General features: G+C 35.9%; 3 protein-coding genes across 4 annotated transcripts; 1 reads left to right on the forward strand and 2 right to left on the reverse strand.

The window, feature by feature from the left end:
• Positions 1-864: 864 nt before the first annotated feature.
• On the forward strand, positions 865-4405 carry LOC104237784 (probable protein phosphatase 2C 34). Of its 2 annotated transcripts, none has more exons than XM_009792005.2 (6): positions 865-1139; positions 1801-2091; positions 2331-2639; positions 3222-3339; positions 3420-3643; positions 4157-4405. In XM_009792005.2, the coding sequence occupies exons 2-6, from the start codon at positions 1840-1842 to the stop codon at positions 4367-4369; spliced, it is 1116 nt and encodes a 371-aa protein (XP_009790307.1). In that variant the 5' UTR covers positions 865-1139; positions 1801-1839; the 3' UTR covers positions 4370-4405. The 2 variants fall into 2 exon arrangements, with proteins under 2 accessions (XP_009790307.1, XP_009790308.1); XM_009792006.2 differs by having other exon boundaries at positions 978-1142.
• Positions 4406-6124: 1719 nt separating this feature from the next.
• On the reverse strand, positions 6125-7388 carry LOC104237782 (deoxyuridine 5'-triphosphate nucleotidohydrolase). Its single transcript, XM_009792004.2, has 3 exons — positions 7084-7388; positions 6908-6999; positions 6125-6661 (listed from the first exon to the last, which is right to left on the reverse strand). Exons 1-3 carry the CDS (start codon positions 7263-7265, stop codon positions 6417-6419), a joined length of 519 nt encoding a protein of 172 aa, XP_009790306.1. The 5' UTR covers positions 7266-7388; the 3' UTR covers positions 6125-6416.
• An 848-nt stretch (positions 7389-8236) lies between these two features.
• On the reverse strand, positions 8237-21546 carry LOC104237781 (phospholipase D zeta 1-like). The gene is made up of 21 exons (XM_009792001.2): positions 21173-21546; positions 19730-19831; positions 19492-19607; positions 19247-19388; positions 18618-18788; positions 17578-17751; positions 16509-16751; positions 16314-16430; positions 15409-15548; positions 15116-15265; positions 13907-14063; positions 13589-13835; positions 13361-13503; positions 12817-12927; positions 11153-11299; positions 10888-11085; positions 10509-10610; positions 9599-9730; positions 9342-9407; positions 8923-8984; positions 8237-8781 (listed from the first exon to the last, which is right to left on the reverse strand). Exons 1-21 carry the CDS (start codon positions 21365-21367, stop codon positions 8532-8534), a joined length of 3165 nt encoding a protein of 1054 aa, XP_009790303.1. The 5' UTR covers positions 21368-21546; the 3' UTR covers positions 8237-8531.
• Between the last annotated feature and the right edge of the window lie 797 nt (positions 21547-22343).

A 22343-nucleotide genomic window follows, 5' to 3' on the forward strand; every position in this document is an offset into this window, starting at 1 on the left:
TGTTAAAACTCAATAAATCATACTTAATCTTCACAAAAGGCATCAACTGTTGCTACATGCATATCAAAATCTTTTCTAATTTTTTAGATGAAAGAAAAAAGTACTTAGCGTTAAAGGTTTTTTTAATATCTTCTACATTTAAATATCATCATATAAAATCAAAGGAAGGAAATTAAGTTTTTTCTTTGTGTGCGTGGAAAATTACTTGTATGAGTTTGCAAAACATTTGATGTTAATTTATTTGCACATGACTTCTATTTTAAAAAGTTTAAATTTTATGGGTAAAAAATATTATTTTCACTTAAAATACTTCTTAAATAAGCTTTTACCATTATTCCAAATACTAAAATAAAGATAGCTAAGCTTCAACTTACAAATAATGATTTCAATATTGCAAGTGAGTAGGATGGTTTGATATCCTCACCATATGCGGAACCAGAACTTTCATCAATATGTGTCAAATATAAATAATTAGCTATATCGAAAAGTCAAAGGAGAACGTATAGAGAATATACATAAAAAAAATTATCCAGTAATATAGCATAATTTTCTGGCGGAGGGGTTCTGTGTGGCTCCGCCAATGTTAACATATATAAAAAGTACAGTGCCTATCTTCCTCGCACTAGGACAAGTAAAATAAGATTTGAACATCATTACTTGTATCCTTTCTTTTTTGAGAATCAATAAATAAAATGTTCACCTAAATATTCGAGTTTAGAACTTATGAGTTCAAAACAATATTTGCAAGTGAGTCATGGCCAAATAATGAGAGAAAAAGAATATCTTGACGAAATCCAGGGCAATATAGACATTTGAGTAGATGTGCATATAATTTAAGAAAGAACTACAGGAACGAAGGAAGATGGACACCACATGTTTAACGTACACTCCGTGTATGTCACTGTACACAATAACCAAACTCCTCTTAACTTGTCTTCTCTTTCCCTTAAAAGGATCTACCAACGTAATCTTCTAATGGATTCTCATCTTTTCTCTCGAAATCTCAGCTCACCTCGTCGGAATTTCGTCATTTTCCGGCAATCTTTTTCAGCTTTTCAGTCTCCTCAATAACTCCTCTGGTTCTAGTTGAACACTCATTTCTCCGACCATATTCCACCGGAAGTATAACTTTAACCAAGGTGGTTCACATGGTCTTTCCTTTTTGTCAGTTCAAATAACATACGGGTGTTCTTTGGTTTATCAAGTTTTTTTCATTTCTGGGAAAATTTCTTTTTCTTTGTTTACCATAAAAATGAAGAACAATAACTTTTTGAAATTTCTAATAGTCTGTTCCATAGCTTTTTGGGTTTTGGTTGTTATAGGAGTTATTTAAGTCCTCTGCTTATCTAATTCTGTTTGGTAATTGAGAGAACGGTAAAAAAGGACAAACTTTTTAAAGTGTTACGCATTTGTCTTTGTCTTTTTTATGCAAAAATACCATAGGTGGAATTCTATAGATTTAGTGGATTGATGGGTGTCTGTTCATTCTTCTGACATTTTTCTTCTGATGGAATTCCAAGTTGGAATTTGAATATTCTCTGCTTTTCTTGCACTGTTAAAAGGTTCTTTACTCTCACTTCAGATTCATCATTTTTGGATATTTCTGTATTTTAAAACCTTCAGATGCTTAACTTTCTGAGTCAGATCACATCTCTTTTTACCTCAGCTAAGTATATCCAATTACTTGGCTTCATGTGATGGTGTATGTGTATATTAGTCACTTTTTTACTAAATATGATACGCCTAATTGAGGGTTGTTGTCCCTATAAAACTCAAGAATTTTTTGGCTTTCTGCTGCAGGGGTATTTCATATTTGAGTAGCTAAGGATTAAGCTCTAAATGGGGCATTTTTCTTCAATGTTTAATGGATTGGCAAGGTCTTTTTCCTTGAAGAAAAGAAAGAACTGTACTGGGAATGGGAAATATGATGGTAGAGAAGCTGTTGAAGCTATGGCTAAAGAAGCCAAGAAAAATGACTTGATATTAAGGTCTTCAGGGACAGTAAATGTTGTTGGCTCTAAGAATTTTACTTCATTATTCTCTAGGAGAGGTGAAAAAGGAGTGAATCAAGATTGCTTCATTGTTTGGGAGGTATGCTTCCACTATTATCCTATTTATGATTACTAAATCTCCTCTTTGTTTTATACTAGTCTGTGGATCTTTTTAATTGTGATATCTATGATTGTAGCAGTAGCTTTTGGTAAATTCTTTTTGGTAATGGGTGACAGTAAATAATCAAACTCAGGACCTACGTCTTGAAACTATATTGAAACTATAATGTCTCAACATTATATCCTAACCGATTGTTTTTGTCATTGTGGGAATGGCAGGAATTTGGATGCCAAGAAGATATGATATTCTGTGGTATATTTGATGGGCATGGTCCATGGGGTCATTTTGTGGCAAAGAAGGTTCGAGAATCGATAGTATCATCGTTGCTTTGCAATTGGCAAGAGAGTCTAGCCGAGGCTTCAGTTGATCCAGATTTAGATTTAGATTCTGATAAGAAACTTCAAAGGTTTAATATATGGAAGGACTCATACCTAAAGGCATGTGCAGCTGTAGATCAAGAGCTGGAACATCATCCTAAGATAGATACATTTTACAGTGGAACCACTGCTTTGACAATAGTCAGACAGGTAATTCTGTTAGCTCTAGTGTTTTTTTTTCCCTCTTCCTGTTTGGGAATCATCAGTGTTGTAATTCTTGTGTGGTTATCCTTTTTTTACCAGCTTGGCCTTGTAAAGTGTAAGCTTTTAACCTTGTTTTGTAAATCCATACTGTGTTTTTTGGATGTCCCTCTTGCTAAATTAGTTAGAACTGAGACTCAATGTAAGAAATATACTGAATTATTGTATTCTCAATGTGTAAAGGGAGCTCTTTTGCAATGCCAATAAAGACTAGTGTATGTCAGTTCTTTTTTTTACCCCTTTCTCTTTTTGAGTGCGGAAATGGTAGGCGAAATGATGTTTTCTCTAGAACTGTTTGGCATGTTCACCCTGAAAAATAGCAAAGCCAGCATCCTTTTTTGTTTTTACTTTATCTTTTTTTTAGCTTTTGGATGATGGGCATGAAGATAAAGATTCATAACTTTTTATGTCTATTTAGCAAAATATACTCCATAGTCCGCAGTTCTGCGATCAAGAATATTTGCTTAATTATTTGTAATGCCAATATATATAAGCTATATTCTAATTAGATTGGTGTTCGTTGTGTTGCAGGGCGAGGTAATTTTTATAGCAAATGTAGGTGACTCGCGTGCGGTATTGGCTACCACTTGTGATGACGGCAACTTGGTACCAGTTCAGCTAACTATTGATTTCAAGCCTAATCTACCTCGTGAGTCCTCTATATACCCCTCTCTGCTCTACTAGACACAAAACAGCCATATATAAGCTACTTCAATGTTTGTTTTGCAGAGGAAACTGAGAGGATAATACAGTGTAACGGTCGAGTGTTTTGCTTAGATGATGAATCCGGGGTGCACCGATTATGGCTACCCGATGAAGAATCCCCTGGATTGGCGATGTCTAGAGCCTTTGGGGACTATTGCGTTAAAGATTTTGGTCTAATTTCAGTGCCTGATGTGACTCAAAGGCGCATCACAAGCAAAGATCAATTTGTTGTGCTGGCAACTGATGGGGTATGTTTTGTGCATTCTGGGTTGTTCCTAATTTTAGAATTAGTCTAACAAGGACAATCATGTCTTCATCACTAATAGTAGTACCTTATTTCTTAATTAGGCACATAGAACAAAAAGTAGGTAGGTCAACAATTGTAAGCATAAGTCAATAGATCATCAGTTATTGCCCCTAGGGCTTTGGTTATCTCAAAGAAAAAAGAAACACGACATGTTTTGTGTTGGTTAGGCGCACATCATGTGTTTCGGACAAAATTAGGTATTAAGTCAGGAAAATGATAGAGGGATGTGCTCATAGTTGCCTGAGTTTGGATCCTGCGTGCCAAGTGAAGTTGCACCAGAAGCCCACAGGAGATTTCTCCGAGATAAAAAATTATATAGAATTGATTGAGATTCATCAGTTTAATATAAGGGCTTGGCCACAGTAAACGAACATTGTATTACGTAGGCTCGAGTTATCTTGTTTTAACTGTATATTCTTTGTTGACAACTAACGAGTAGACTTCATGTTTGCAGGTATGGGATGTTGTCTCCAACCAAGAGGCTGTAGAAATTGTATCCACAACTCCAGATAGAGCGAAGGCGGCCAAGTGCCTGGTTCAATGCGCTGTCCGCGCTTGGAAACGCAAGAGGAGAGGGATAGCTGTGGATGATATTTCTGCTATTGTACTCTTCTTTCATTCTAATCATTTCTGCCAGCATATTTACCCTGTAACTACACCAAAATAACTTAAATAGCAAAAGCTATTCTCTCTCTCTTGCTGACATTCTGCCTCCAAGAACTCATCCACATGCTTACATGTTAGAATTAACATAAAACCTTAGATTTAGGCGCTCTTTAAGTGAACCTCCTACTACATGAAGTATGAAAAAGATGAATCATTTATCGTTTCCAAATGGAGTAATAATTAATTGAATCTTTAACCTATCGGATGTAACTTCATTAATTCAGATATTGTTGTAGAGGATGCACTCCACTCCTAGTCCACATGGTTTGTGACAGAAAGAAAAATTGCATAAACACCATTAGTGGCAGATCCAAATGTAGGGTCGTTGTTCGGCAAAACCCAAAGTTTTTGGCTTGTACCCTATGAATGTGTGAACCAAATATTTATAGAGTTTGTTTTTTAACTTCAAAACTCATTCCCCTTCAGAATCCATAACATTTGAATTCTGAATCCGTCACCAAACATAGTTCCCGAGCAGTATTAATTGAGTTAAGATTGTATATATTATTCTAAAAGGCCATGTTAATATGGATCAGATCCATTTTTCTCCATTTAATAAAAACAACAATCACGCACTGATTAAGGCAGGTTTGAGATAGGCTTCAACCTCCTTGATTATGTTCTTCGACTTTTTCTCCGTCATTTCTCTTGCTAGTATCGGCTTTACAATGCTAGGAGGCTTTCCTAATTGGTCCTGCCAAGTTCTACTTACATAGTCTATTTTCAGTTGAAGAATACTTCCAAGTGGTGCAGAAATGATAGAACTAGGCAACTTGGATGATCAAGCTAAAGTTTAAAGAGCCGACATTCAATGAAGACTAACTGCAATTGGAGGAGAAGTGCCAAAATTTCCAGCTCCACAAGTTCAAGGAAGACTTCCAAACAACCCTAACATAGGACCGGACTAAATAAAGAGTTAAATGCACGTCTGGCTGAAAAGTCATTGCCCAAGAAAGTAAGAAAACAAATGCAATTTTGCTGCAACCTTTTGTAAACAAGTATTTTAAGGCCTATACTTGTATAATTCAATCATCCAATTCAAACAGCTATGATAGTGATAGTATTTGTCTTACACCATTAACACATCCTATAATATCAATACCTACATTCAACTTGGTATCTTAGAAAAATCAGAACTCAAAAAGTCCTATTCTGGCCACTAACTTCTACAAGCAACCCTTCTGATTCTATCACATTAGCTATATGGGTAGGAGTGGCAAACGAGCTTGTTAGGTCGGATATGATTCGGGTCGAAAACAGGTAATGAAAAAACAACTCAATTATCCGACCCAACTCATATTTAATACGGATAAAAAAGGGTTAACTTCTTGCATGTGATCACTTTTGGGAGAATTTTTGGTCTCAAGATACCCAATTTAAGACTTTACAAGTGTAAAAGTTAAACCCATTGATTAGGATAATATGATTCTTATCCATATTTGACCCATTTTTAAAAAGTTATTATTCAACCCATGTTTTAGTGGATAACATTTTTAATCATTTTGCCACCCCTAGCTGTGGGAGAGTTTAATGCTGAACCCAATTGCTTATCAAGTTGCTAATTCGATGTGCAATTTTAAGTCACTTTCTTCAAGAAGCATATTTTCACTTTGATGTTCTTATCTCAAAGTGTTGAAATTACAAATATGGCTCTGAATTGCAGCATTTAGCAGGCTGGCAAAAGTTGGAGCCAGGAATCAGAGCAAAGGGCACTTCTCACTCAAGCTCAAGCAGGAAAATGAAATGAACCAAACTATATGCGTAACAATTGTAGAACTTTTGATTAAAACAAATATAGTCGAGTTGAATGTGACTGCTCATAGAACAAAAGAGTAGATTACTAATTGATACTTACTATTTAAGATGAGTGAGATATACATTTGATCCCAATATACCTTCCAAAATCTCCCACTGCTTCATCACTAACCAAACTATTGGTTGTAGACTTTTAGTACCTAAGTAGAACCCAAATAACAGCCAAAACCTACAAAATCTAAAACTGGATAATACTATAATACCACCATTTTCTAAGTTGAGGACAAACTTTTTTATACTCCAGTGGATCCAAAGCCACCAGATCCTCTCACAGTTGAATCAAGATCATCAACCTCCTCGACATCTGGTGTCATAATTTTCTGAATAATAAGCTGTGCAATCCTATCACCAGCCTTAACTTCAAAATCAACATCAGAATGGTTGAACAAAATAACCCCAACTGGCCCTCTGTAGTCTGCATCTATAACTCCAGCTCCAACATCTATCGAATGCTTCCATGCCAAACCAGATCGAGGCGCTATTACCAAACAAAGAATAAAAAGTAACAGAAAACACAAGTATCAGTCCTGGTAAATCAGCACTTTGAGGGTGCCATGGGGGATATGATTACAAAGTAATACAGGAAATAACAATAGTGTTTTATATAAAATGTGTACAAGTTAAATGACTAAAAGTAACCAAACACTGGAAATTAATTTCATAAAAAAATGTTTTCCTGATAAAAAGGTCGGGAAAAATATCTCAAAAATGTCGAGGAAATTACCAATACGAGCATAGGCTCCTTGAGGAACAGCGATGCTGAGATCTGTGGGTATAAGAGCCTTGCCTCTGGCGGGAACTTTAGCCTCTGCAGCACTGTATACGAAGAAAACAAACAGTTTAGAGAAGTTTTTTGATCTTGCTAAATGGGTTCAATTAAAATAAAATCTGAAAACGAACCTGGAAAGATCGTAACCAGCAGAAAGAGGTGAAGCTCTGGAGGGCAAAACAGCATTTTCAGAGAGTTTCTTGACTCGGAAAAAGGGGATTTCAAGGAGAACGCCGTTCTGGGGTTTGTCCAATTTCTGGATTTTTGGAGAAGGCTCTTTGATCTCAGGGGAGTTTATATCATTTTCTGCCATTTTTGGAATTTGGTTTGTTGAAGAAAAGTTTCTGAGAATGCAAGGACTTTGAAAAGTGAATGGGAGGTTTATGTGGGGAATTTCAGCCGAGAAAAATGAAATGGCGCCAAATATTCCCGCCTTTTTCTGTATAGGGAAATGGGGATACAAAATTCCCATTTGCTCCACCTAGTATTTAATTCACAAACCAGAATGAAACTGCAATCAAATTTTGAGGCTGCTTCGAACTCTATTACTCCCTCCTCCAGTCCAATTTGCATCGGACACGCTATTAAGAAAATACTAAATTCTAGAAAAAAAATAGTTAGTGTGAATGAAGAGTAAAAAACTTTTTAGAGATGCTTATGTAATTTTGAAAAAATAAATTGAATACTTTTTTGATTATATAAATGAATACTTATTTTGGACCAAAATAAAAAAACAAATTGGTCACTTATTGTGGCCGGAGGCTTAATTCTCAACCAAAGGTCTTAATTTGTTTTTTTTTTCTGTTTGAAAAGTCTCAATCTATAAAAGCTGGTATGCTCAAGTCACTTATAACATGGTACAAATGTTTTTGTAAATAGAAGTGTCTAATATTTATTTGCTCAAAGGGACGTCATATTGCTTTTCTAGTAACCCTTGTATATTATAGAAAAACTAATCTATCAATTCCTAATATAAATCAATTTACCTTGGAGAATATCAAATCAAGCTGTTATGTTTTTGGTATTGTTCATGAGATGACGCCTCAATGATTTGAAGTTGCTTTAACCGAGCAACTTATTTCTTTTCCTTTTTCCCATGAAAAAGAAAATAAAAGAAGAGAAAAATAGAACCAGAACCAATAGCAGCTTCAAGTTACGCAAGCAAGTTAACGCAGTGAAGATTTTGGGGGTTTGGGTTACCAGGGATATTGTCATGTTTACACTTTACATGAGAAAGCATAATGTATACTGTACCATAAACTGTAAAGAAGATCTGAACAGCAATTCACATATATTTTTTTTTCATAAAACACAATTAAGTATAATGTAGGGTACAAGTTATAAACAATACTAATTGGAACCAGTCCGATACTAACTCTAAAAGAATATGGTTGGTTTCTAAAATACCCAGGGAAGACTTACAGCTTGATATCTTGATACAAAAGAATTTTCAGTCTAGTTTCCGTCCTACAATGGCTGCTAATATACACAAATAGGAATATCTGTACACTTTCGCACACACAAAGCCTATATCTACGTTTCGTTGCTGTACAGATGCTTCATGTCTTAAGTTTGTAGCTTAATGGAACACTTGAGGAGAAGTATAAAACTCAGTCTCGATAAACCCCGGTCTCAGATCTTCTTCACGCATGAACTCCAATGGAAAAGAAACAAGATGTCCTTTGACTGACTTTAACCTCTCTTTCGTATTCTCTACAGTTACTAGCCCATTATCGTGAAATTCAAGTTTATCAGGAGCGACACCTAAATCAATAGTAGTGTGCCCAAGCTTATCTTTCCAGTGATTCCTACATTGTCGAAGTTCAGATCTGCATTCCAGGATGACATTAGAAAACATAAGCAATTGAGCCTGAGTGAACAAGATCAACGAGTTATATCGCCCACCCACACCCCAACCCCCACAAAAGAGAAAGATAGAGGTGGAAAGTCATAGTGTGGCTGTCAAGTACCTTGAGTGAACAAGATCATTTGGGATGCAAGAGAACACGTCTTGGTAAATTGTGGCATTCGACTGTAACATAAAAAATACAAAATTAAGGAGTTATTGAAGCTTTGAGATGAAAATCTGAAAATCTAGGGGACCAGATTGTGCAAGTCTGGACAAGATCTCGCGCATGGCATACATAGAAATGATATTCGGTAATGGGCAGTTATAGAAAGACCAACTAAGTAACTAAAACCAGAAGAGAAGAGTGATAATGAAACTGCTGTTATACCAGAAAGCTTTCTTCCTATGTTAGTATGTCCATGCATCTCTACCAAAAGAAATTTTTTCTCTTTTTTTTTCTTTTCAAGAAGTAGTACAATCTTGTTTTGGTAGTTCTTTTAAGCACTTAACATACAGCAACATAAGAAATACCAGTCTCACCTCTGCAGTTGCCATCCATATATCTTTGTAAGAAGAGTCAGCAACGGGATCTTTGATTTGACAAATCTGGAAAAGAAAGGATAGCCTTTAGTTGCTATATCTCAAAACATATGCAAATGAAAAAGTATTGCATGTCAGGGCTAACAATGGCAAGTGCCAAGGAGCTCAGGCATTGCTAATTTTTAACGAAGATATGGTGACATCCAAGAGAGGAAGTTTTAACGGCATTCAAAGTCTGACTCTGCAACATCACTTACCTCTTCAGCATGTAAACCAAGGTGCTCTGCCCACAAAGAAATCCGAAGGCTAAAAGAAAATTTTCCAGCCTTCCAAGGCTTTCCGTCCATGGATGAATCAATGAAATCTTTATCTTCAATGACTACACAAATCTGGAACAACCGATTTTCTGTCAGAATTTTCTTTTTTTCTAAAAATACTTTTTTTTAAATCAAATGTTTAAAAGTATCTAAGAACAAGATACTGCTTTTGCAGATAAGTAGCGGAAAGAATTCAAGTGCAGATATCCAAGGTCGAAGTTAATATGTGCAGTCTCATGCAATTGAAAAGATGGAAAGGTCATACTTATCTTTTGACTATGGACAACTTTCATTCACAAGCAGCATGCATGGTATAAGCAGCATAAATGAATGAACCAACTATGTAAATCGACAGCCAGCAATTCAAGGTGGAAATGGGATGAATTTACAGTTTCCCATGATAGATGAACAAATTCACAAATGAAAGCAGAATTTATGCAGGTAAACGCCATATGTGCTTTCTTATTTTTGTGCAGTTTCTAGAGTTTTACTTCTACTTACAGGATAAAAGCATTGATTAGCCCTAAAAGCTGTATTCATTCCTATTGTTCTATTTAAAACATTTCCTTCAACGAAGAAAAAAGTCTACAAACTCCAAGTGACAAGTTCTTGTACACTACATTAGACTGCTAGCAAACAAAAGTCCGCAAGGGTTATAACTGCTTGACTAACAATTATCCCCATATTTATTTGTCCTACCACCTTTGTGAACTTAGACAAGCTATTCCGGGGAGTAATGCTTGTTTCTCTTCTTCCTCGAAGAGGAAAAGACTATCTTATAGAGACTAAGATTTCATGTTCTTCAAATCCTAAAAGCCTAGAACAGTAGTCTTACAGAAAAAGGATTTACCTCAGAGTCGCGAGATCCAAGCAAACTTCTGTCATTTATATTAGATGATCCAATCAAGGCTATACGGTCATCCACTATCATCACTTTACTATGTACATAAACCTGTGGTGAAATTTGAGAACTTTAGGTGCAATTGAACACCAAATCTCCGAAGTCCGAACAATCAAGATCAAGAGAACTTGCAATACTACATGATGCATATCAGAAAGTCAAGAGAAAACATTGACAAATGATGATGAACATTTCCTACGAATAAGTAGAAGGACATTGACTGGCTCTTAGCAATTCAAAGATAATAATTGCTAATCTATGGACAATCTTACTATATAAGTGAATTGCAGTTAATTGATTTTGTAAGTGTTAGCTCTTTAAGAATTACCTGACTGGTGAACATGGGACCAACATCAGAAAGCTGGCCATACGTCCTGAGACCATAAAAAGATATGTAATCACGGGTTTCTGGACCCAACAGAGCATTAAGATTGTGCAATATTGAACTGTTGCTCTTGGAAATTGTCCGGTATTGCCAGTGCATTAAGGCTCTCACTGTTGCTGCCCCAATGTCATCAAGACCTCCCTGTAATTTTGAAGCTAGATCAAAACCAACTTATAGTCAGTCCCCGATGTGAATGGAAGATGCCTACCTGAAAACCAGGTAATAGTGGGATGACTATTATAACCCTGAAACATCTATTTTCTTTGTGTGCTCGCCGTATACGTCTGTATAAAGCATCAGCTACACGATTGCTTATAGTTTCATCTCCAGCAAGACCCGAGATAAAAAATTGATTCTGAAAGTTTGCAAAAAAAAAAAAAAGGTTTCATTTAACACCATTAAGTGAGCTTCTTTACTAGAGTTTTGTACATAAAATCATAAAACATCAGAACTAAGAAAAACAAAAAGATTGTTATCAGTATTTAGGAAAACAAATCACAATTTCATATTGCTTCTCAATGAAAATAAACGAGAAATGTAATCTTCCACATTTGTGGCTTGACGTAGCTACTTGGTTAACAAAAGAATCAGTTTTGAATGACGATTGACATCAACCATAATTATCATAGGTTCCAGCTCATAAACTACTAGCTAAAACTTTGAGTAAGCTAGCAGCTGGAAAAAGAAAATGACAAAAGATCGTCATCACTAATCCATCAAGCTGAGAGAAAGAAATTGCTTGAAAAAGTACAGAAGCAAATTTGGAAGATCAGGTCAGCTCATGTTCTCATGGTTTGATATGTGTAGGCTGCTATAATATAATAGCAAGCACATGTGTGAAAACCCATTTGTATCAATCAGTCAGAAGCAATCAGGTGTTGTACTATTTAGTTAGTGGCTATATGTGACAGCCGACAGGGTGTATATAAAGGCCATTAGCAAATATTATGTCCAGCAATCCTCCCATATTACTTGGAAAGTTAGAGGAGGCTCCTATAAAGCACACACTTTCTGGGGCTGAAGAAGATCAATGAACACAGAAGAGAACATCAATTGACTCTTATTTGTGAATCTTCTTAAAATTGTAATGACTTGCAGATGCACATTCGGACATGTGCTTCCAAACAATGGTGTCATGCTATCTGACATCCCCTCTTGAAGGAGTAAGAACAGTTAAACTACATACTTTTGTGTAACTCTATCAATAAAAGGTTGATCCAGCTTGACTATAGTGTATGGGTAAATGAAACGTACTTTAGGAAAACTTTTTCCTGGTTATATTAGGCTATTCTTTTAAAATTACTTTTTATTGCTTGTACCTTCTACTTGATTCTTTTGCGGCCACAGAATGATTTGTCAATACTTGAGCAATCAGGGAAAACATGAAGGTGTTTGACTGAAATTTGAAGGAAATACTTGATTGTTCCTTACTACGACCTCTTTTCCAAATTAGTGGGAGTGCTCAGTGTAATTATTTATGATTGTACCTTATTCTAGCTTCCAGATTTCCATAACTCTTGTTTTTTTCCATGGCAAACTCACTTTAAATGTACAAACTTGTTATAGTTCTTTCTCAAGTATTTTTCTCTAGCAACTGCTGAATGGAGTAATGGTGCAGTCTGAACAAGAAGATTACACTTGTGACTTGATAGTAACAACAGGAAACCTACTGAAGTCACTGATGGCAGTCAAGATAATGTTGACGACAGATGGAGATTACCTTTCCATAGTCTAGAGATTGAATCAGAAGAAAGCATTATAAACTCGGCATAGCTGGAAATAGTGTGTGCTGCCCTATAGTATCTCAAAGAGAAAAGCTCTGACAATCAGTATTATCTTTGTGGTTAATTATCAGCTGTATTTAGTGGTTACCTCAATGAACACAAAATGTTCTGCTTCCTCAATAAGAGAACAATAAGCTTTGTGAATGCTCTCTTCAGTTTGAGTTGTTCCAGCAGACCATTGGCTAACACTTCTAATGACCTAGGACATGTTAGCCATATGAAATGTCATGGAAAATTAACTGAGACATATGCGAAACTGAAAAAACAAAAAGATAATTGTATTTTCGAATCATCTAAAGGAAATAGTTTGAAGGAATATTATGAACCGAAACATTATCAGCAGAAAGTATAAATATTCGAAGTATTTTTTAGCTAAATAGCTGCTACTAATCTCTACCTTCATTTGCTCACAATATCATTACCCTATAACAATAGCACCCGGAGGGGGTGGGGTGGGTGGGGGGGGGGGGGGGGTTCTGACTGATACTTCCTCCACCTGATTTTGTATTTCAGAATTCTTCAAGTTTCTAATACTAGCTGATATTTTCTCCGAGTTTTGGTTATCCTTCAGCAATAAAGACCAGCTACTTAACATTGTCACATCCTCTTTGTACTATATTGTTAGAGCTAACCTGACAGTGACAACGGACCCGAGGACCAACATCTGCTAATTCATCTGTTGAAACCACTTCTGCTACACGCTCTTGTGTCTCCCACCAATTATCTTGTTGGTAAGTTTTCATTTGGCTTTGGAGATCTGGGCGATGAAGATCATCTGCAAAAAAAAAATATCTTCAGATCTAATGTCACAATGCTAACTTAAAATAAATCAAGCTGAAGCAAGAGACTAGACATCAGACCAGCCAACTTCTCATCCTCACTGGAGGCCCCCTTGTCACAATCAGCTTCCTGGGGTAAAAGTAATGGGATGTCTTCTGGTGGTGACCCAGACGGAAATGGATCTTGTCCATTCAGGTCTTCAGGTTTCAGCTCAGCTGTCTTAGTTTCGGCCTCAACTTCTCTGCTTCTCCCCATGTAGTGCGGAAGAACCATGTGATGCTGTGGCATAAGCAGTGGTATTGTCTGTTCATTTGGAGCTTTGCTTCTCTGCATCAATTATCAGAAATATTAGCAACTTGAAATTTCTTAAATAAGTATGCTGAAGACCAGAAAAGAACCTTAGCATGATTCCAGCGCTGAACGAAGTGTCTGGCAATGTCTCGGCAAGGTGGTCCCCATAGAGCACAGTGGACATCATGCCATGGCATTCGGGGATATTTCTCTCGATCTAATTCATCTTTCATGGCATCTTCCCAAGAATTTGGCTCGGATTCTCTGCATAATAATGATTATTCATCAAATTTCAATATCACATTTGCTGCATATTGGTTTGAATGCCTTCTATAGGCAGTCAAACTTGAGAGAATGCTCTAATTCTTTCCTTTCTCCATCTATGAAATAGATATTAACTTGAAGCATCTCACTCTAAAATAGATTTTCATTTGAATTAGTTGGAGGTCTAGAATATTACTCTTACTGATACTCTTACATTTTAGGACATCCCAAGATCGTTGCCACCACTACTACTAATATTATTGATATGAGTTTCACTAGTTACATGAATTGAAATTTATTTAATCAATCAATTCAAATTTTGATAAGACGCTTTCCCTATCGAACTAAAATTTAGTACTCCATTACTTTAACATTTTCTTTCATTATCTCTTATATATAATATAATTCACATTAACATCCTAAATTGCACGCTCATAGGACGGAGATAGTAAAGTACAATCATGTAACTCAATCGATTGCTTCAATATTTCGTCCCCCCCCCCCCCCCACCACCACCACCACAAATAGTGCTCATAGCACTAAAAACGCGTTTCAATTTTTTACACACGGTTTGTTAGGAAATGATGAAAAGAAGAGTACGAAAAGGAAACTTGGGGACAAAGTGAAGAGAATTGTTTGCATCTTCACTTAACCTCCTTCTTTCACATTAAACTATGTGAGTCCTAGAGGGAAGTAATTTTCTCCTCTTCATGGAAGGGACAGAAATTGTTCAACTTTTCACTAGTTTCCTTTGCCTCCTCATTACCAAACACGATAATGTAATCTCTCAAACTGTCACATTGTCTGGGCGATTTAATATAATTCACCAAGACATTAATATAATTCATGTTCTATGTCATGGTGGATTCTTTTCAAAATCTACATAGTCCATCACCTGAATGCTAATGGAAACCTATTACTCGAACACATACCAACTACGGAGTTCGAGAAGAATTCTTGTTGACAAAATAATGGCATCAATATAAATCCAAACTTGCCAAAGGAAACTTCAATTTTATGACCTGGTCGTATACATATTGAAGCTAGATTACCTTGGGTTATAGTAGTCCTTCCCAGGCCAAATAGAAGGAGGCAGATCAGCCAAGTTGTGTTCTCTTGTGTCATAACGGCCAAAACATAAATCTAGCCCTCCAATATAACAAATCTTGTTGTCTACAATGACAATCTTTTCATGGTGCGACCTGCATGTGGCAAGCACGTTTTAGTTTAATAAACTTATCAAGTAGAAGGAAAAAAGAATATTGAGCGTAGATCTGATGGAAACTCCATTCTATATCATGATTACATCAGAGTTTATGTTGTATAAAAAAAATTAACTGCTTACCACAAGTAGATCCCCGCAGAGAAATGGTTCGGATATCGCAGGACTTTAACATTTTTGTGAATTTTCAGAAGCTGTCTTTTACTGTATAAACTGTTAATCTTTAAAGCAATAGAAACCTCCTTGTAGAGAAGAATATAAATCTGCATAACATATATTTAGAAGTTAGATTCCATCTTAAAAATCATAATGGAAGATCTGTAGAAAAAAGCACATCTCTTGGTATCCCTTCTAACTTAAAGAAATCTCGTAGCGAACACTGGAAAAGAGTAAGCATGATCTCTTCTTTTATAAGAACAAGAGAAGTCAAGATCATTATCAAGCGAAATATTGTCAACCATTTATTGCACCCAGTACCATCTACCTTTTCTCTGGTCAAATAACACATAAAGTACTTATATATTTACTTTTTGAATGTAGAATATAATAACAGATACTACGTTCTCTGGAAAAAAATAAAGAAAGAAAATACATAGACATTTGCTATAACTTCTCGATATACCATCTTTTTAAGATTAAGCAAATGGCAATTGTTGACTATCTCCGCAAGATACTCAAGTCGATCCATTATATTCGTTATAAATTCAAAAAGCAAGTAAAGCACTAGAAGTCTTAGTATCAGCAGAACGCATATTAAAATCATTTGGTACAGCTAGTCACATATTATACATTCTAGGTTCATTGTGTCTCTGTTGAAAACAATGTGTCTAGACACAAGACAAAATGCTCGATTCCTAATATTTATTACAAGTGACTGAGCATGATGATTTGAGTAATATCTCTCAACAAAAGTGCGACTTATAAGACTGTGGGCGAATATCACAGAATAAGAATTATACTTGCAAAATTCTATTCAATTATTTGTAAAGTCAAAACATGTTACTAGAAGAGATCGGTTGCATATGCACCTGGACCCCTTCTTTGGCTTTAGTCTCAAGTAATGCATCAAGTCTAGATGAGCTATGGTTGTGAAATGGACGTCTCAAGTACAGTTCTGGGCAAAGCCACCATCCAGTTATATAGATCTGCATAAAAATTAAATTAGGTGGAACTCTCTGCAGCAAGAAAATATTTGATTGAGAGTAACAAGTTGAGAGATCAACCTCAGATTTTGCACTCTCTATTGAAGAAGCAATTGCCTCAAATGCTGCTTTACCATCTATAAACCACTGAGCTTGAGTGGCATCATCATTTGTCCCCCTCAATGGAGCAAAAGAACCAAAGCGGTGAGGGTTACACCATCCTTCCGGAGGTTTAAGAACAGCATCATTGATTGCAGATATCCAATCATCGACTTTGGCATTGCTCGTGGTTCTAAACTTTACAATGCGGTTGCCACAACAAACCTTTCAGACATTACAACTGTCAGTTTTATGTAAAAGGAAACAAAAACAAGATGCACTCGTTGAGAAGTAAGTTCAGTGATTATAAGCTAAATTAAAAACACAGAAAGATGTAATTGATGCACTCAACATGTAACTTCATAATTTGACACACTGATCCATTATGAATTTATTTGGTTGAGAGTGTAGTAACAGAAAATGGATTTCCCAAGAGAATGGCAAAGGTACGTCAAGGAAAAAAGTGATTTTCCCACAAATCTTTGTTAGCCAAGAAGTTACTGGACAGTTAACCAGAAAATCCATTAGCTTGACTAAATTTATTTCGCAGCTTTCCTGAATCAAACTTCCTAAGAAGTAGTAGAATCTGTCAATGCATAAACTTGAATGGTGGAATTATGGGAAGAAAGAAGTAAACAGTGCAAACTGTGAAACAAGCTCAATCATTGCCTTATGTTATAATGCAGAGCTGATTGAATCTGAATTATTTATAATCTTCATTCAAGCTGACAAATTCTTTTTTAAGTATCTTACTGGTCCAGGGACAGAACATCTAATTGATTAAACTTAAACTAGTACTTCAGTAAGTGTCACGAAATCACTTGCTTGAATATCAAAAACTAGATAACTCTCAGCTTCAGGCATATTCAGGTGAGCGTGGCACGATGAGCACCCGAAATACACAACTTTGTTGCCCATATATGACATGTGTTTTTAATAATAAACTTAGCACTGTGTAGTAGTAGAGCACTCATAAAATGAACAAGTAACCAAGAATTAAGAAATTGTAATGGTTGAAATTTGAGATTAGACAGTTTGAATGGAAGCAGACCTTAAATGCATATCGCAAAGGATTTTTTTCTCTTATTTCCTCTGCTAAGTATACTGGATTCTCTCCCTTCTCATTAGATGTTGGAAGCACATCGAACACAATAATGTCCAGTAATTTTGCATCAAAAGGATTGTTTAGTAAGGCCAAGTAACCAGGTTTTAAAACAGCCCAAACCTGCATAACATAGCATGAATAGTTAAGACAAGGAAGCAAAAAAAAGTTTAAGAGAGTCAACCACTGTGGAGGACACAACATATTCAGATAACACTTGCTTCACAGACACGTTGATGATTCAGGAGAGCACAAAAGATAAAAGATCGCCTTAGCCTTACACTTACGTGTACCCAATTGGTGTCTGCTATAGTCGCAATTTTTTTCATCAAAATTACAACTCCCGATTTTCAGTTAACAAATGTTCACTCATGCAGCGTTAAATAATGTGTTAGTCCAACTATTGGGATGTTCTCGATTGGACGTAGACAAATTGGTAATGAAAGTGGACAATGTTAGTAGATGCAGAATCTTAGTCAGATAGAACATGATAACAACCATGGAACTGTGGAGACCTGAACGTTGCCAAGATGAGTTCTTAAAATACATGTGTGGCTATCTATCTTTAGTGTCTGACCACCTCCACTCATTCATGACATTCCTCATTCACTATGTTACTTTGAGTTCAAAAGTAACACGAGTGATTTTCAGTCTTGTTCTTAACAAACCAAGTGTCAATTCATCTTGTCAGTAAAGAGGAAGTATGCTTTTCAGGTTTCTATATTTGTGTCTGTCTGGAAGGAATTGAGGAAGGGATACATTCTAAATGTAATAACATTTCTCGAATCTGAACGCAACATAAAATGAGGTATGTCCATCTTCATGCCAGAACAAAATCAGCTCTTCAACTGTACCTCTGTAAGATAGTACGTGTCAATAAATAGACTTTCAGATAGACAGAAAACCTTATGTGCATAAAAGTTTTTGTATAGTGTGCATTCACATATATCCACAAATGTTGTCAGCAGACTACTATGGTGATTGTTTACCTTTTGCCACTTGCTCTTGCAACAGCCAGACCAATAACATATGCAACATCCCGCATCCTCCTCGTCTTTGGGAACTTTCAACAAATGCTTAATCATTACGTAATTTTCTTTGAGCTTTGGGCCATATTCTGGTAAGAATGATAACTTGGATACCTCCAAAAACTTGCACACCTAAAGTTTAAAAATTCTCTATATGTTACAACCAAGGAAAATAAGCATTAACAGCAGAAACTCTCAAAGAACCAAATATACTGTTTCTTAACTATGAATACCAAAAATTGCTCACTCCCCACCCCCTACCCACCCAGGGGGAGATAATTCCAGATTCAGGCTATAGAGAAATGTATCATCACTTAGAGGCAGTAGCTAATCCAAAGGAAGTATATGACGTAATAACTTACATAGACATGTAAGTTGTCCCCATGCTTAATTCAAGATTCAGGCATAATAATTTGTATTAACATGTAATTTCAGAGATTAACTAGTCTACGGCTTCCAAGATGGTAGTGAGTACCCCTGCCAACAGTTTACTTTTGCAACAAATGTCAATATCCCAGACAAACTTTCTAGTCAAAAGGTATCTGTCAGAGAACAAACTACTGGAGATTGAAGCAGAATACAGTACACACCTCTCGAGAATTTACAATGTCCAAATTCCCCAAAAAATGATTCAGATACTTTTGCATAGCGATTTTCCCTTTTTCTGTAACGGTTTGTTGCCTGCCCAATGCTGGACGAATGATTGATAAAGCAGCCCGGGATGGAACATACCTGCAAATAACCCATGGGCAAGAATCATATATGCTATTTGCAGAACGTATGCAAGGTCCCACCTGCTAAGCATAACTATATTCACACAGAAACCTTTTGACACCTGTTTCTAATACTATCTTCACTGTAAATTTGCACGGCACCATCATCGGGTTCAGCATCATCATGTATGACAGCTGTTTGTTCTCCTATACCAATGTGGTGAAGCCATTCTTTAACCTTTTCACAAAGGATTTGAGAAGTAAGACTCTTAGACAGTTAGCATTATTATACTCATAGAATGAAGAAATAAAGAAGGCGCAGAAACGTCTCATATTTGTGAAAGCAAAGAGAGATGAAACCTGCTCTTGTTTTTCATGGAGTTCCTCAATTATTGCACGTTTCCTCAATGCAAAGTGCAAATAAATAACTTGTGAGGCCTTCTTCACTAAGCGCCACTTGAACTGCTTATTGGAAAAGTAAAAGAGGAGATGGTCATGTAATGCGAACAAAAATGATAATGTGAATACGAGATTTTTTCTCTAGAAAATAAATTTTATTGACTAGTTGTTATCAGGGAATGCACTAATGGAAGAAGAATACAACAACAACAACAACAACAACAACCCAGTAAAATCCCACACGTGGGGTCTGGGGAGGGTAAAGTGTAATGGAAAAAGAATCAAATCTACAATTAAATAAAGACTTCACAAAAAAACGAGTTCCAAAATGTTAACTGCTCACTCTTTCATTATTTTAGCATAAAGACTGATAGACAACTAAAGGCTTAGCTAGCAGAAGAGGCATTCTTGAATAGGGTCACCCAAAACTTTATTCTGGAAAGGAATATTTTCTAGTAACTTAATTATTGAACTTCAATACACCAAGTATCATAGGCCTAACTAATTAGTTTCTATATCCACACATGCCGTAGTTTATTAAATCCGACATTCCCACGTCACAAAGTTATTTGATGACTCAGTATATATATATATTTCCATCGTCCCTTCCACCAGAAAAAATTGATCGCATTTTTTTTCTCACTTTTCCTCATAACCACCACAACCCGTCTTAACAGTATAGATGATGCCCATTTCAGTAACTACACCATTACAAAATGATCTAAACGCTAATCCGCATGTTGTTCCCAGTCACCAAGGAAAAATACTGTACCAATATGCCCATTTAAATACCACCTAGTAGTAAAATAAATCAACAAATATATATTCTAAACGCTTTTCCCAACTTAGACCACAATGATCGCATTTTCTTAATCCAATTAAACCGAACTGCTTCATACACGAGATTTTAAAAAATCATTGTAAAATCATGTACTCCCTCCGTTCCATTTCACTAGTCATGTTTTCATTTGGCAGGGCCCTTAAGAAAACATTAATTAAAAGAATAATTCGACTAAGTTAACCTTACTTATTCTTTGATTTCAATTTAATACTACTTCTTGCTTTCACCGCATTGATCTCTTGCCACATTTATTAAAGGTAAAATTGGAAGAAAAAAAAAAGGTATCTATTCTCTGTTGTTTTTCTAAATCGACAAGAAATTTGGAACAACTAGTTTTAGTAAAACCTGACAAGTAAAACGAACAGAGGAAGTGCTTCCTTATTCATGGATTATAACAACTACAATATTAAATTAAATGAAAAGAAAAGAAAAGCAGAAACACAAAGTTCACGACATTCAGAGCTATACATAATAACTACTCCTAGTATTTAAAGTAAAAGACATGATTAAAAAAACATGCACGCCGGCATTAAATAAGAATTAAGTTTAAAAAGAGTCCGCACCTGCTTGTACTGGACTTCAATTGTGTATGACAAAAGCAAAGGGCTTATATCACTAGCATCTGCTCTTGAAACCGCAATGATAGTCGCTTTGGGCAATTCCTCAAAGATCGTCGCCGGCTCAGCGTAGCAACGAAGCGAATGCATCGATGACATTGCCGACGCCGGCGCGTTTTCTATCAGTTTCTCCGTCGACATTGCTACTGCTATTTGCTACTTCAACTTGAATTAATTTCAAATTATCCAACATAAGAAACTCCTTTGGCATTTAAAGAACACAGAATTTGTACGAATATTCTCTTATACGGATAGTATATTAAAAATTTGAAGCTGCAGGAGAGAGAGAGAGAGAGTTTAAGAAAGTTATTTCGTCTTTCGTTTTTCTAACGGAAGCAAAAAGGCGTAATATAGTTGGAGAACAAGTGGCGCAAGTTAGGGGAGGGTGACAGGTGAGTTCATGTATTTCACGTGAAGCTCTCTTGTGATGGAGACACGTGGATGTAGGTTTTGGTGGAGTGGGGTCAGTGTATACGTGGTAAGTGTTTATTCGTTTGCGGTAATGGGTTTTGGTTGCTATAGTGCAATTTGGAAACTGATGCTGTCTTGTGTTATATTGGGAGTATTTTGTTGTGTGCTAATATTATAGATAGATAGTTGGTCCTAACCATATAACAAAATGACAGAATTACCCCATAGTATATGTGATTAAATATAATAGGGCAGAAGCATAAGTGATGTTTTACTTGCACGTTATATTTTGTTTTTTGTTGTACATTTTTATAAGACAGCAAAAACAAGGAACTTTCAATTTTCCTTTCGTTTCTTTTTTCACTTACGAACTTTATGGCATTGTACGTCCATAATATTTTCTATCAACGAAAAGAACATCATAATTCGATGAACTCAGAGCCGGCTTAAAAGGCTTGGCAAGTAAGGCATATGCCTTAGGCCTCAATTTCGAGGGTTGCAATTTTAGAAGAAATAAATTATCGTTATGAAGTTGATGTGATTATTGAGGAATGAAAAAAGTCCTTTAATAAAGTAAGCATATTTTTATAATTTCCTTAAACTTGATGTAACCTTCATTTTATTTTATTTTATATTCTGACCACTAAAACCTATAAGTATTATATTAAAAATTGAGATTGCTAGATTATGAAAATTTGAAGGGGAA

This window comes from Nicotiana sylvestris, chromosome 1 (genome assembly GCF_000393655.2).
Source record: "Nicotiana sylvestris chromosome 1, ASM39365v2, whole genome shotgun sequence".
Taxonomy (NCBI): domain Eukaryota; kingdom Viridiplantae; phylum Streptophyta; class Magnoliopsida; order Solanales; family Solanaceae; genus Nicotiana; species Nicotiana sylvestris.